The sequence below is a fragment of the Heterodontus francisci genome, chromosome 13 (assembly GCF_036365525.1).
Source record: "Heterodontus francisci isolate sHetFra1 chromosome 13, sHetFra1.hap1, whole genome shotgun sequence".
NCBI classification, from domain to species: Eukaryota; Metazoa; Chordata; class Chondrichthyes; order Heterodontiformes; family Heterodontidae; genus Heterodontus; species Heterodontus francisci.
In genome coordinates, this window is record NC_090383.1 from 67286153 (window position 1) to 67302312 (window position 16160).

General features: G+C 40.9%; 1 protein-coding gene across 2 annotated transcripts in view; it reads right to left on the reverse strand.

Annotated features, from left to right (window-relative positions):
• Positions 1 to 215: 215 nt before the first annotated feature.
• The window catches only part of erlec1 (endoplasmic reticulum lectin 1), a 48419-nt gene continuing 32474 nt past the window's right edge, over positions 216 to 16160 (reverse strand). For both annotated transcript variants that reach the window (XM_068044938.1, XM_068044937.1), the window contains exons 10-14: positions 14041 to 14100; positions 11383 to 11507; positions 9975 to 10052; positions 9054 to 9129; positions 216 to 1656 (exon numbers count right to left, since the gene is read on the reverse strand). In XM_068044938.1, coding sequence (XP_067901039.1) covers positions 1585 to 1656; positions 9054 to 9129; positions 9975 to 10052; positions 11383 to 11507; positions 14041 to 14100 — 411 coding nt within the window. In that variant the 3' untranslated portion in view covers positions 216 to 1584. The remainder of the gene's footprint in view (positions 1657 to 9053; positions 9130 to 9974; positions 10053 to 11382; positions 11508 to 14040; positions 14101 to 16160) is intronic.

A 16160-nucleotide genomic window follows, 5' to 3' on the forward strand; every position in this document is an offset into this window, starting at 1 on the left:
TTCTCACTGCAGTTGCATCACAACAACTGTACACGGATGGGTGTTTGGGTGCAAGGAATTTTGTTCAAAATATAAAATGAGGAAATTGACTGTAGACTACTGGAGCAGTTATATGGATAGCTTTAAAAATCCATTCAATATCTGTCACACCGTATTGTGAAGAGATAAACCAGCAATTATAACCACAAATAATTCAGTGAGTTGAATCTAAAAGCTTCAGCAGTAGAAGGTTCATTATAATTTGTAATGATTAACAAGTTATACTTCAAAGTACACTGGGAACAACTTATTAACACCTTCCAATGCTAACTACTCAGCCGAAGGGAGAAACACACTATTAATACATTTTTAAAAACAATTTGGTCTTCTATACTGGACTTTTAAGGTTGTTCAAACCAAATGAAAAAGTGAGAAACCAATCTACTTTCTTCTCATTTTTTTCATCCATTTCCTCCCCTCCCCTATTGAAGGATTGACTCTGTTTTAGTGTGGATTTATTGGCACCAGCTGTCCTACCATATTTTACCCAGTCACTATTATTCATGTTTGAGCTTTGACAACAACCGAAGTGAAGGGCCGCATCACAGTTCACCTATTTCATTATCAGATGTTTGCATATAGATAATCCCAGAATAGCAATCAGAGAAGGAAGCCTTCTCGATTGTCGCCTACCTGAAGTTAATTATAGTGCCTCCTACTTCTGCCCCACTGAGACCAATTATCCAAGGACAGATTGGGGATCTAATCCAGGACCTTCTTGGTCTGTATGGCTCAGTCATAGTTCTTGTTAACTATGTGCATCTAAACAGAACTTACAATCTACTTAGTACTAATTCTTTTAAAGTGAATGTGCCCACTATGAAGCATTTTGCACCAGTTGCTGATACTAGCTATTTGATGTTCATTCATAGCCATAAAGAAACTATATGCATTTATATAATTCTAGTATTAACAGATTTTGTTTTATTCAACTTAGCCACTTTTACTTATTCCGATTAGGTAGAAAGAACATTTAAGATATGTGGAATCAAAAGTCATAATACTTTTCAAAATATTATAAAAATTCAATGGAAAATAAAAAAAATTAAGAAATACACCGTAATGTTCATGGAAAAAAGATTCAGGAGGTCCATAGTTGAGGTGCAGTAAAGAAACATTCTTCTTTGATACCTTATGAAAAATTAGTATTTGCAGGAATTTAACAAAAAGGTGACTCTTGCAATAAAGTTCTGGAAAAAAGTTTAAATTTAAAATTTACATCCTGGTAAAATTACACTTCGCACATCAGATGTACAAATTTCAAGTATCATTTCAAACATTATACAAGTTCAATGCAGTCTACTACTTTTTTTTTTATACAGTGTATTTACAACCACTCAGTGGATGGCTTACTCCACTGTTTCCTTATACTATTTAGACATGAATGTCTCAAATACTTATTTCCAGGTGTTCATTTTTAAAAGAAACGGATATGTGATAAATGCTGATAATGGACTATTACACTATAATCTGTGTATTTGTTCACACAAATATTTAGCAAAGTAAATTTTGTTTAACCAACAAGAATCTAGTCTGTTCGGTCTTTTAGCTGGGTACTGAAAGCAATCCATTTTCATCAGCTGTATCCAGAATTTTACAAATTACCCGTGATTCCACCTGAGAAAAACAAACAATATCAAATTGAGATCTGACAATTGAGAGATAACACAGAGATCAAAGCCATGGTCCACATCAGTGCCCCAGACGCAATCAACTAATTCAGCACAGACCAGAGATTGAACCTGGGTCCTTGCTGCATGACTCAGTTACATATGAACATACGAATTAGGAGGAGTAGGCCGCGCGGCCCCTCAAGCCTGCTCTCCCATTCAACAACCTCATGGCTGATCTGATTGTAACCTCAACTCCACATTCCTGCCTATCCCCAATAACCTTTCACCCTCTTGCCCATCAAGGATCTATCTACCTCTGCCTTAAAAATGTTCAACACCTTTTGACGAAGAGTCTTCCAAAGACTGACGACCCCCCAAAAAAATGTCTCCTCAACTCGGTCTTAAATGGGCGACCCCTTATTTTTAAACAGTGACCCCTAGTTCTAGATTCTCCCGCAAGAGGAAACATCCTTTCCACATCCACCCTATCAAGACCCCTCAGAATCTTAAATGTTTCAGTCAAGTTTCCTCTTACTCTTCTACACTCCAGCGGATACAAGCCTAGCCTGTCCAAGCTTTCCTCACAAGACAACCCACCCATTCCGGGTATTAGTCCAGTAAACCTTCTCTGAACTGCTTCCAATGCATTTACATCCTTCCTTAAATGAAAAGAGACCAATACTGTCCATAATACTCCAGATGTTGTCTCACCAATGCCCTGTATAACTGAAGTATAACCTCCCTACTTTTGTATTCAATTCCCCTTGCAATAAATGATGACATTCTATTAGCTTTCCTAATTATTTGCTGTACCTGCATATTAACATTTTGCGATTCATGCACTGGGACACACAGATCCCTCTGTATCCCAGAGCTCTGCAATCTATCATTTAGATGTTTCTTTTTTTATTCTTCCTACCAAAAATGGACAATTTCACATTTTCCCACATTATACTCCATTTGCCAGATCTTTGCCCACTCACTTAACCTATCTATATCCCTTTGTAGCCTCATTTCTTCACAACTTACTTTCCTACCTATCTTTGCATCAGCAAATTTAGCTACCATACCTTCAGTCCCTTCATCCAAGTCATTTATATAAATGTAAAAAGTTGAGGCCCTAGCACTGATCCCTGTGGCACATCACTCGTTACATCTTGCGAACCAGAAAATGACCCATTTATACCTACTGTTTCCTGTTAGCTAGCCAATCTTCTATCCATGCCAATGTTACCCTCTACACCATGAGCTTTTATTTTCCGCAATCACCTTTGATGTGGCACCTTATCAACTGCCTTCTGGAAATCTAAGTACAGTACATCCATTGGTTCCCCTTTATCCACAGCACTTAACTTCTTCAAAGAACTCCAATAAATTGGTTAATCACGATTTCCCTTTCACAAAACCATGTTGACTCTGCCCAATTACCTTGAATTTTTCTAAGTGCCCTGCTATAACGTCTTTAATAACAGCTTCTAACATTTTCCCTATGACAGATGCTAAGCTAACTGGTGTGTGGTTTCCTGCTTTCTGTCTCCCTCCCTTTTTGAATAAGGCTATTTTCCAATCTAATAAAACATTCCCTGAATCTAGGGAATTTTGGAAAATTAAAACCAATACGTCAACTATCTCACTAGCCACTTCTTTTAAGACCCTAGGATGAAGTCCATCAGGACCCAGGGACTTGTCAGCCCGCAGCTCTAATAATTTGTTCAGTACCACTTCCCTAGTGATTGTAATTTTCTTGAGTTCCTCCCTCCCAAACCGAAACCTAATTCTACCACACCAGTCTTTGTGCCATGCATTCATTTCTCTAATCTTATTTGCCCTGTGCCAATTTGTACGTGGCTCAGGTAATAATCCAGAGATTATTACCTTTGAGGTTCTACTTCTTAATTTGGTGCCTAGCTCCTCATACTGACTATGCAGAACCTCTTTCCTTGTCATGCCTATGTCGTTGGTACTTACATGGACTACGACGACTGGATCCTCCCTGTCACACTATAAGTTTCTCTCCAGCCCTGAGCAAATGTCCTGAACCCTGGCACCGGGCAGACAACACAGCCTTCGGGACTCTCACTCTTCGCTGCAGAGAACAGTGTCAATCCCCCTCACTATACTGTCCCCTACTACCACTACTTTCCTTTTTGCTCCCCCCGCTTGAATGGCTTCCTGTACCATGATCAGTCTTCTCATCCACACTATAGCCCTCGCTCTTGTCCATACAAGCTGCAAGAACCTCGAACTTGTTGCCCAATTGCAAGGGCTGAGGCTGCTCCACTTCCACCTTCTCGATCCCCTTACCTGCCTGACTCGCAGTCACGCCCTCTTGTCCCTGACCAAAAAAGTCAACCCTATCCTAAGGGGTGTGACTGCCTTCTGGAACAGAGTGTCCGGGTAACTTTCCCCCTCCCTGATGCAACGCAATGTCTGCAGCTAGGCCTTCAGCTCATCGACTGTGAACCAAAGCTCTTCAAGCTGCAGACACTTACCTGCAGACTTGGTTGCCATGGATTGCAGTGGCATTCAGGAGCTCCCACAGTCTGCAGCCGCGACACATCACCTGTCCTGCCGGTTAGATTGTGTTAATTAAATTCAATTAATTTTTCTTATTTATTGTTCCCCTCGTTACCGAACTCCCTCACTTACCAAATTCCCTTCTTCACACTCTGTTGACTCACTGCATAAAATCAATTAGATCACTGTAGAAGCTGTAATCCCATAATATTAATAATCTGACACTCTAAATAGCTGGAGTGTTATAGCCCTATTGAATGATATTGGGAAGCTGATATGCTCTGCAAGAATCCATGTTACACACGTCACATCTGTTGGTGCTTTTGACCTGGCCACTTCTTACATGGCTACTTTTTGGGACTATTTCAACAGTTTGTAAACTATTTAATTTTCCATGTATTGTACTGACAGAAGAAGCCATCAGTTTCGTTCCAACTTTAATCGGAGGCCAGAGAAGTACCAACAGCCTCTGTTATTTCCTAATTTTACAACTACTTCCCACAGTATTTAACAGAGTACAGTACAAATGCCTGGAATAGTGTGGAACTTGTTACCACAAGAAATGGTTGAGGCAAATAGCTTAGATGCGTTCAAAAGGAATCAAGATAACAACATGAGTGCGAGAGAGAAAAGGGAATGGAAAGATATACTGAAAGGTTCAGATGAGGTAGTTGGAATGGAAGGAGTCTCAGTTGGAGTGAAAACACCAGCACAGATGAGCTGGGCTGCACATTTTATGTAACAGATAATAATGACACACTTGCAGTGTCAAGTAAAACTGTTCAAAACCAAATGTTAATGAGAGACTTGTGAGGTCTAGTGGTGGAGCAGAGGACTGTCCACCAGGTGGTCACTGGACATTAGGTGTACAGATGCCTTTCTGCTCAAGAATATGCAAATACATCACTGCAGGAGTTCCTCAGGGTACAAAGAACAGTACAGCACAGTAACAGGTCATTCGGCCCTCCAAGCCTGCGCCGATCTTGATGCCTGCCTAAACTAAAACCGTCCGCACTTCCGGGGACCGTATCCCTCTATTCTCACCCCTACTCATGTATTTGTCAAGATGCCTCTTAAACGTCATTATCGTACCTGCTTCCACCACCTCCCCCGGCAGCAAGTTCCAGGCACTCACCATCCTCTGTGTAAAGAACTTGCCTCGCACATCCCCTCTAAACTTTGCCCCTCTCACCGTAAACCTATGTCCCCTAGTAACTGACTCTTCCACCCTGGGAAAAAGCTTCTGACTATCCATTCTGTCCATGCCGCTCATAACTTTGTAAACCTCTATCATGTCACCCCTCCACCTCCGTCATTCCAGTGAAAACAATCCGAGTTTATCCAACCTCTCCTCATAGCCAATGCCCTCCAGACCAGGCAACATCCTGGTAAACCTCTTCTGTACCCTCTCCAAAGCCTCCACGTCCTTCTGGTAGTGTGGCAACCAGAATTGCACGCAATATTCTAAGTGTGGCATAACTAAGGTTCTGTACAGCTGCAGCATGACTTGCCAATTTTTATACTCTATGCCCCGACCGATGAAGGGAAGCATGCCGTATGCCTTCTTGACTACCTTATCCACCTGCGTTGCCACTTTCAGTGACCTGTGGACCTCTACGCCCAGATCTCTCTGCCTGTCAATACTCCTAAGGGTTCTGCCATTTACTGTATACTTCCCACCTGCATTAGACCTTCCAAAATGCATGACCTCACATTTGTCCAGATTAAACTCCATCTGCCATTTCTCCGCCCAAGTCTCCAACCGATCTATATCCTGCTGTATCCTCTGACAATCCTCATCACTAACCACAACTCCACCAACCTTTGTGTCGTCTGCAAACTTACTAATCAGACCAGCTACATTTTCCTCCAAATCATTTATATATACTACAAACAGCAAAGGTCCCAGCACTGATCCCTGCGGAACACCACTAGTTACATCCCTCCATTCAGAAAATCACCCTTCCACCGCTACCCTCTGTCTTCTGTGACAGAGCCAGTTCTGTATCCATCTTGCCAGCTCACCTCTGATCCCGTGTCACTTCACCTTTTGTACCAGTTTGCCATGAGGGACCTTGTCAAAGGCTTTACTGAAGTCCATATAGATAACATCCACTGCCCTTCCTTCATCAATCATCTTTGTCACTTCCTCCAAAAGCTCAATCAAGTTAGTGAGACACGACCTCCCCTTCACAAAACCATGCCGCCTCTCGCTAATAAGTTTGTTTCTTTCCAAATGGGAGTAAATCCTGTCCCGAAGAATCCTCTCTAATAATTTCCCTACCACTGATGTAAGGCTCACCGGCCTAGAATTTTCTGGATTATCCTTGCTACCCTTCTTAAAAAAAGGAACAACATTGGCTATTCTCCAGTCCTCTGGGACCTCACCTGTAGCCAATGAGGATGCAAAGATTTCTGTCAAGGCCCCAGCAATTTCTTCCCTTGCCTCCCTTAGTATTCTGGGGTAGATCCCATCAGGCCCTGGGGACCTATCTACCTTAATGCTTTGCAAGACACCCAACACCTCCTCCTTTTTGATAATGAGATGACTGAGACTATCTACACTCCCTTCCCTAGACTCATCATCCACCAAGTCCTTCTCTTTGGTGAATACTGATGCAAAGTACTCATTTAGTACCTCGCCCATTTCCTCTGGCTCCACACATAGATTCCCTTCTCTGTCTTTGAGTGGGCCAACCCTTTCCCTAGTTACCCTCTTGCTCTTTATATATGTATAAAAAGCCTTGGGATTATCCTTAATCCTGTTTGCCAATGATTTTTCATGAACCCTTTTAGCCCTCCTGACTCCTTGCTTAAGTTCCTTTCTACTGTCTTTATATTCCTCAAGGGATTTGTCTGTTCCTAGCCTTCCAGCCCTTACGAATGCTTCCTTTTTCTTTGACTAGGCTCACAATATCCCGCGTTATCCAAGGTTCCCGAAACTTGCCAAACTTATCCTTCTTCCTCACAGGAACATGCTGGTCCTGGATTCTAATCAACCGCCATTTGAAAGACTCCCACACGTCAGATGTTGATTTACCCTCAAACAGCAGCCCCCAATCTAAATTCCTCAGTTCCTGCCTAATATTGTTATAATTAGCCTTCCCCCAATTTAGCACCTTCACCCGAGGACTACTTTTGTCCTTATCCACAAGTACCTTAAAACTTATGGAATTATGGTCACTGTTCCCGAAATGCTCCCCTACTGAAACTTCGACCACCTGGCCGGGCTCATTCCCCAATACCAGGTCCAGTACGGCCCCATCCCTATTTGGACTATCAACATATTGTTTCAAGAAGCCCTCCTGGATGCTCCTTACAAATTCTGCCCCATCCAAGCCCCTAGCACTAAGTGAGTCCCAGTCAATATAGGGGAAGTTAAAATCACCCACCACTACAACCCTGTTAACTTTACATCTTTCCAAAATCTGTCTACATATCTGCTCCTCTACCTCCCGCTGGCTGTTGGGAAGCCTGTAGAAAACCCCCAACATCGTGACTGCACCCTTCCTATTCCTGAGCTCCACCCATATGGCCTCACTGCACGACCCCTCAGAGGTGTCCTCCCGTAGTACAGCTGTGATATTCTCCTTAACAAGTAATGCAACTCCCCCACCCCTTTTACATTCCCCCTCTATCCCGCCTGAAGCTTCTAAATCCTGGAACATTTAGCTGCCAATCCTGTCCTTCCCTCAACCGTCTCTGTAATAGCAACATCATAGTTCCAAGTACTAATGCAAGCTCTAAGTTCATCTGCCTTACCTGTTATACTTAATCCAAGCTCGAAGTTCATCTGCCTTACCTGTTATACTTATATAGGTAGTGTCCTAGACCCAATCATCTTTAGCTACTTCATTAATGACCTTCCCTCCATCATATGGTCAGAAGTGGAGATGTTCGCTGATGATTGCACAATGTTCAGTACCATTCACAGCTCCTCAGGTATTGAAGTAGCCGTGCCGGCATGCAGCAAGACCTGGACAACATTCAGGCTCGTGCTGATAAATGTCAAGTAACATTCGTGCCGCACAAGCGCCAGGTAATGACCATCACCAACATGAGAGAATCTAACCATTTCCCCATGACATTCAACGGCATTACCATCGCTGAATCCTCACCGACATCTGAGGTTGTTGGGGGGGCTGGCGGGGGTTACCATTGACCAGAAACTGAACTGGACCAGCCATATAAATACTGTGGCTACAATGGCAGGTCAGAGGCTGGGAATTCTGTGGCAGGTAACTCATCTCCTGTCTCCCCAAAGCTTGTCCACCATCTACAAGGCACAAGTCAGGAATGTGATGGAATACTTTCCGCTTGCCTGGATAGGTGCAGCTCCAACAACATTCAAGAAGCTCAACATCATCCAAGACAAAGCAGCCCGCTTGATCGGCACCTCACCCACCAGCTTAAAATTCACTCCCTCCACCACCAGCGCACAGTGGCAGCAGTGTACACCATCTACAAGATGCACTGCAGCCACTTGCTAAGACTCCTCTGACAGTACATTCCAAATCTGCAACCTCTGCTGCTAGATGTACAAGGGCAGCAGACGCATGGGGCCACCACCACCTGCAGGTACCCCTCCAAGTCACACACCATCCCAGAAACTATTTCTTCACTGTCACTGGGTCAAAATTCTGGAACTCCCTTCCTAACAGCACTGTGGGTGTACCTACACCACATAGACTGAAGAAGTTCAAGAATGTGGCTCACCACCACCTTCTCAAGGACAATTAGGGATGGGCAATAAATGCTGGCCTTGCCAGTGATGCCCACATCCCAAGAATGAATTAAAAAAGAACTCTGTTTTCAACATAAAAAGGAATAATGAAAAAATACGCACACAAAATGTAACTGCAAGATACAGTATACGTTACTCACCCCCAGAATGTACTGACAGGTTTGTGGCTCAAGCATGTAGATTGTGACAGCATGAGGGGACTCTGATTCCTTACACCTGCAATGTAGTATATATTTATTGACATGCACACAGTACAAAGAACAGGAAAGTATGACTGACATTTACAAAACACAGCACGTCTGAACTCTATCTAGAAAATCAAACTGTGAAGAACAACTTGCATTTATGTAGCATCTTTAAAGTAATAATCTATCTCAAGGTGCTTCACAGGAGCATTATAAAGCAAAATTTGATACCGAGTCACATGAGGAGATATTAGGACTGATGGTCAAAAACTTGGTCGAACAAGTATCTTTTAAGTGAGTGTCTTCAAGAAGGAAAGAGAGGTAGGGAGGCAGAAAGGTTTAGGAAGAGAATTCCAGAGCTTAGGGCCTTGGCAGCTGAAGGCAGGGCCACCAATAGTGGAGCAATTAAAATTAGGGATGCTCAACAGGCCAGAATTAAAAGAGCAGATATCTTGTAGGGTTGTGGGGCCGGAGGCGATTACAGAGATAGGGAGGGGCGAGGCCATGGAGGGATTTGAAAACAGGATGAGAATTTTAAAATAAAGCAGAAAGTGCTGGAACTACTCAGCAGGTCAGGCAGCATCTGTAGAAAGAGAAGCAGAGTTAACATTTCAGGTCTGTGACCTTTCATCAGAACTGGCAAAGGTTAGAAAAAAATTAGGTTTTAAGCAAGTGAAGGCGGAGTGGTCGGGGTTGATGGGGAAGAGAACAAAAGGGAAGGTGTGTGATAGGGCAGAGGGCAGGATAGATTAGTGAGAGTTTTAAAATCATAGTGCATTGATTTGAAAATTAAAAAGATTTTCCTATATAGAGTTAAACCTATAAGTCTGGAGAAAGATAGGTCTGTCGTGTGATCGCAGCAAAGACTAAACTTACTTCAATTTTACAACCACCTGTCGTGGTTTTCCTGTTAAGTCACAAAGATCACCATTTCCATAAAAATGTGAAACAACTCTGGAAAAAAAAAAGGAAATTGCAATACAGAACAGCATTCGCATCAATTCTCAGCTAATTTTATTAAAACTGTACTAAACATATAACATAGGCTACTTCACTAATGTTCTATGGAGAATCAAATTAGAAGCTTTATACAACCCCAAGTACTAAACGGACATTGAGATCAGCCAACAGATTTTCATAACTTCTGCCAAGCAAAATTTAATTCCAGAATTATACATAGTTGCTGTTTTCACCTGTAACTGGATCATGCTGCAGAAGAATAGTTACATAGTTCAACATGATAGGTTCGGAGGAAGATTATTTGTACAGAAGTGGCAAGTACATTGATAATTGCTTCTGATAGGTCTACAACCTTTAGCAACATTTAAAAAAATTCTACTACAATTTAATGCATAATTCCTTTAAAATCAGGAAACTTAAAATGAATATTTAACACCCGTTTCAAACACATAACAAAGATAGTTAAATTGATATGTATATGTCTCTGCATCGTGTTACAAAGAAGCAAAATAGAAGGGCTCACACGATGCCGTAAATTATTAGAGCAGGTTATCAACATGATTTCAAGTCTGTCTGCTGCTTTCTTGCACTACACAGTAATTATTCTGGGGTACAATTTTCCATTTTTGGCCAGAAGTATCATGGCCCACAGTGTTTGAAGGATGTTTCCTGTGGCTGATTCGCACATTATTAAACAGGAGTGATAGTGCACAATATGATCTGAACTGAAATGGTAGGATTTATTTCATGGCTCATGATAATTTGCAGATGTTATTCACAGAATTATAGAAATTATGCAACATAGGAGGCCATTCAGTCCATCGGGCCTGTCCTGGCTCTTTCAAATCGCATTCATGCTTAGTCCCACACCCAGCGTTTGGCCCTAACTTTGTAAGTTTAAATACCTGTCCAACGCCTTTTCAAAATTATTTATGGAATCAGCTTCTACCACCTTTTCAGATCCTGATACTCAGAAAAAAAATACCCTTCATCTTCCGTCTAGATCTTTTGCCAATATTTTTAAATCTATGACCTCTGGTTATTGACTCATTCACAACGAGGAATAGTTTTCCCTCTATTTACTCTATCGAAACCTATTATCTGAAAAACCTCTATTAGGTCACCTCTTAACCTTTGTTCCAAGAAGAACAGTCTTAACTTTTCCAACCTCCCCTCAACTGAAGTCACTCATCCCTGATAAACCTCCTGCTCCCTTTCTTTCTACACTTTTACATCTTTCCTGCAGTGTGGTGCCCAGAATTATCCACAGTATTCCAGCTGAAGTCTAGCCATTAAACTAAATATTACAATCTTAAAAATTTACCTCACTTTCTGTGTTCCATCTTCTTTCCATTGGTAAGACCTTGCTGAATTTTTTGCAGCCCATGTGATGTGCTCTTCTTTATTCCAGGTGCCAACCACTATGATGTTTTTTCCAGCTCCTTTATCCTTAATATATAAAAAAAATATTTTGTGACATCCTTATTGTTACAGCTTAAAATAAAAGGGATGAAAGTGTCTGTCAGGATGGAGGCAATCAGTATTAGGTGGCTATTTTCTGGGGAAAACTGTGTGGCTCCATGGGGTAGCCACTAGCCTTTCACCTTTGGGACCTGGGTTTAAATCCAGCTCTGTCTGATAGAATAATTTTCTTCTGTCTTCTGGCTGTATGGGTCCTAGGTGAATGAGTCTTAATCCCGTTCCCACACCAGCTCGCAATTTGACAGTAAATTGCAATCTCCCTCAGAGACATGGTTGTGGGAAATTGAAGATAATGCAGCAGGGACAAGCTCTTTTGAGGCAGAGGTACATTGATGGGGTAGAGCAGAGATATCTTTACTCTGTACCTGGTGTACGTCACTGAACCAGGAGTGCTTGATGGTGACAATAGGTGCCTGAAACAACATACATTTCACCAACACCTCATTATCAAAAAAGGATTTTTGTCCCCACTTTTTGCACCCAGTGTCAGCATTAAGCACTTGCAGGATTTTAGCATAGCATGGCTTATATGCATGGTAGAGATCCTCTATGCTTCTCTAACAATCACTAATTTTTGACAAACCACCAATCATTACTGTCTCCTTTACTAAAACTGCTAAGTCAGCTTGTGACAAATTACTGTTAATTTTATGTTGCGATCTGCGCACACTAAGAACCGCATGCACACAAATATGAGGGGGAGTGAATAAGCAAGTGTTGTTTCTCTGCCACTATTCTCCTTGGTGGTGCATCTCAGCTGAGCAAGATCACTTTCTTGTCCAATGGCCACATATGAATATTTCCAGGAGAGTCCACTAAATAGTGATCAGGAGTGGGAACTCTGGTTGACATCCTTCAAATTTCCCTTCTTTCTCCCATAACCAATGTAGCAACCCTAGGATCACCTGGGTGGAGATCTGTTAACTCAACATAACTTGATCTTGCGATCTTCCTGGTGTGTTTGGTTCAGCTATTCATTGTCTTAACCAAGTAAGCCATGGGGAAAATCTGTGGGGAGACTGAAATCCCATTAGTTTGAGTATTCAAATCTAGGTGCCAAAACTAAAAGGGAACTTGAAATTTACTGAACTATCTGGTTCCAGTTCTAATTTTAGGAGATTCTTTACACATACACACACAAAGTGTTTACATAGCTAAATTTTTAACCATGTATATTAATGCTTATTTCTTCCATATAGCTTCATTCAGCCAAGGACTAGTGTGAACTGCCTGTGGCCCCACACTGTGTATATGCAGAATGTCTGTAAATATATGGGGAGTGCTAAATCATTTCTTTATGTGCCAGAAACCCCTCTCTTAACAGGTAATCTGCAACAGGTTAGCAGATTTCATCATCAAAGTGTACTATTACAGTAAAAAGATCCACGTGATGACAGGAACTTGAAGTGAAAATCTGATTATCCATTGCTGCTAAACGTAAAGGGAAATACAGATTTTGCATCCTATAACATGGTTTCCTGGGATTGGTTGGATATAAAGAGGCCCTTGGTTTTAAGTTCCAGTTCCCCAGCATTTGCAATGGAGTTGGTGTGTGAAATGCCCCATAACAGATACAAGCACAGAATGTTATCATGCACAGAATGTTAAAGATGCCTTTATATCCTAAATGAGAAGTATTTCCCACCCCACCATAGAGCAGATTCTTGTAAATGAAGAGCTAGCACTGACAGGGATGATGAGTTGAGCTGCTTCCTTCTGTGTCCCAATTTCGATGATTCCATGTCTTGCATAAAGTTTTGTGCTGTGGAAATTCTGGCAGATAATTGGGAAGACTGATGATGGAAGTTCCACCTAACACCTCAATGGCACTTCTGAAAAGAGATGTAGCAACCTTCTACTATGTTTTGGTTGCATCCAAATTTCTCGAAAGGTCCTTGAGTATCAATGTTATTTTTCATTGGACTGATAGAGATTGGCTAATCATAATTTTGACACTCATAACGAATTAACTGTCGGTCAAGGTTCGGCTGTGGCCGCGACAGGAAAATATTAGAACAGGTTAGTTTGTCTTTCTTAAATCTCAAGAAATCTAAAATTAAGATGCTCTTTGGGGCTACAAAATGTTCTCTACAGGGAAATATGTAAATAGTATTGAATACTCCATTAGAGCCACTTGTCAATCATGTAGGCACAAATTAAAACTTTTCAAAATTGTACTAAAATGTAATATATCAATAACTGACACCGTCATGTCCTGTGTGCTTGGATTAATCATGTCTGCCTACATATGTAATCATCTAATAAATTTCCTCCAATATAAGTTACCATGTACATTTTAACAATGAGGGACAATGTAGTTACTGACTAATAGGCTATACAGTCCTCAGGTCTTGTTCAAGTACATGGAATGCTGGCTGTAAGCTTTGACTTTAGCTTCAAAATTCTTGATTCATGTCAGATGTAAACTCAAAACAAATTAAAAACCTTAAAATTGCCTTTTTAATGAAAATGAAATAATGCATCTTCCAACTACACATACCTCATGATACTGCTGCACATGCTTACCATAGCAGAATTCGTATTTCCACCATCCTACACCCTGTTAACACAGCAGAGTGAAGTAAATTATTTAAAGTTGAAATGCTATTAAACAGAAATAATGTCACAAAAATACACATTTCAAGAATGGACAGCTAAACTAGAGAAATAGTAAATATTAGCAATTTCTGAGGCTGTTCCATTCAATCATTCCTAAATGATAAGCTCTTGTTATAATTTTAAAAAATGCACCAACTATACAAAATAGACATCAAAAGACAGATGGAAAGTTACACCTCTGGCAAAAGGAACAAAGCATTCCCAAGACATTTTAGTTGCAGTTATTTGTTTTTGAGGGCTTAACTCCCTTTACAGTGTGTTTAGTATTTCCTAATAATGGCCTTCCAATGCTATACACCATCCATGGGTGAGTAATCACCCAGTCAGTCCACACTGCAGCTGCCCTGAAACCACCTGGTGGAAGATGTATCGACAAACTTGGGGGATAGAAAAGTTTAGGACTGGGAAACCCCCCCCTATCTTCCTCCTCTGTTTTTTAAATCATTTTTAAAAATCCAGTTTGACCATCATGGGTACAATTCTATTTCGAACTCTCTATTTGGTTCACTGGCTCATGGATGTCCAACGTTTTACAGCTGGGAATCAGAAACTTGTGTCAAAACTAGTGAGCATGTGGCATGATTTTGCAGAAACACAAAGCCTGATGCAGAACAAATTCAAACACTCCCTTGTATAAAAATAGCAAGACTTCATACACATAAAAGTTACATCACATGCACACAAAAATCAAGATCTCCACATATACAAAAACAGACTCTCCCATATGCAAAATGGACAGGACATAGAATGTACAGCACAGAAACAGACCCTGTGGCCCAACATATCTGTGCTGTTTATAGTCCACATGAATCTCCTCTCATTCCATCTGCCTCATCTCAGCCATTCAGCATATCTTTCTATTCCCTTTTCTCTCATGTAGTTGTCTGGCTTTCATTTCCCTATTGGATATATTAGTAACTATCTTATATTTATGGTCCCTAGTTTTGCATTCTCCCACAAATGGAAACATTCCACTTCTACTCTGCCCAACCCATTCATAATTTAAAAGATCTCTATCAGGTCACCTCTAAGTCTTCTCTTTTCTAAATTAGAAAATCTTTCAGTCTGGTACCATATTTGCAAATAAGGCAGCGCATAGGCTAGGTGAAAGGACTTGTGGGCATGGCTTGATCCTAGGGACAACTGTTGGGACAATTCTGCATGAAGACCATGCCTGATGTGTATTTTGTTTTTCTCCTTTGTGCTCCCATCTATAAATGTTGATCTCCAACACAAACCACATTGAGGTAGTTTAACTACAAACTGTAACTAGTGCTTAGCAAAGAAATAAAAGCTGTCACAAATTTCTTTTGCAAGTACACAGCACAGAAAGCAATATGGACTATCATGTCTATGCTGGCAACTAATCTCATTGCCCATCTCTCTTCCACAGCCCTGTTCTCTCCCTTTCCTTCAAATGTTTATCTCCCTTTCCTTTAAAAGATGAAATGGTTTTTGCCTCAAATATACCATGACAAAGTATTCCATGCTCCAACAATTCTTTGCTTTGTTTTTCCCAACTATTCTTATTGCCTCAGTGACTATTTTAAATTGTTGACTTTTCGTCACTGAATAGCCAACCAATCATCTGACAGCCTTTTTTCTTATTCTCCCATTCACCCTCCATAACACTTTGTCTATTCCTCATGATTGTCCCAGCATTGTTAGAAAGACATATGATAAAATCAGAGCTAAGTTTGTTTACTTTTAATCTATTTATACATGGAACTCTACCCTTATAGAACCAGCCTTTTACCTTACAAGAATGTAGTCATTTTGTAATTTACCCAAGTCATATTTGAACATTTTCCCACTGCTGATCGGTTATCCCAACTGCCAACTTTTTTACCCAATTAATTTGAGCTAGATCCCTTCCTATCTCATGGAATGCTGCCTTTTTCCATTCTAGCACTTATACCACTGAATTGCTGTTATCCTTTTATAATTTTACATTTAACCCACATATTAAAATAGACATCATTAACTTCTGGCTTTATTTCT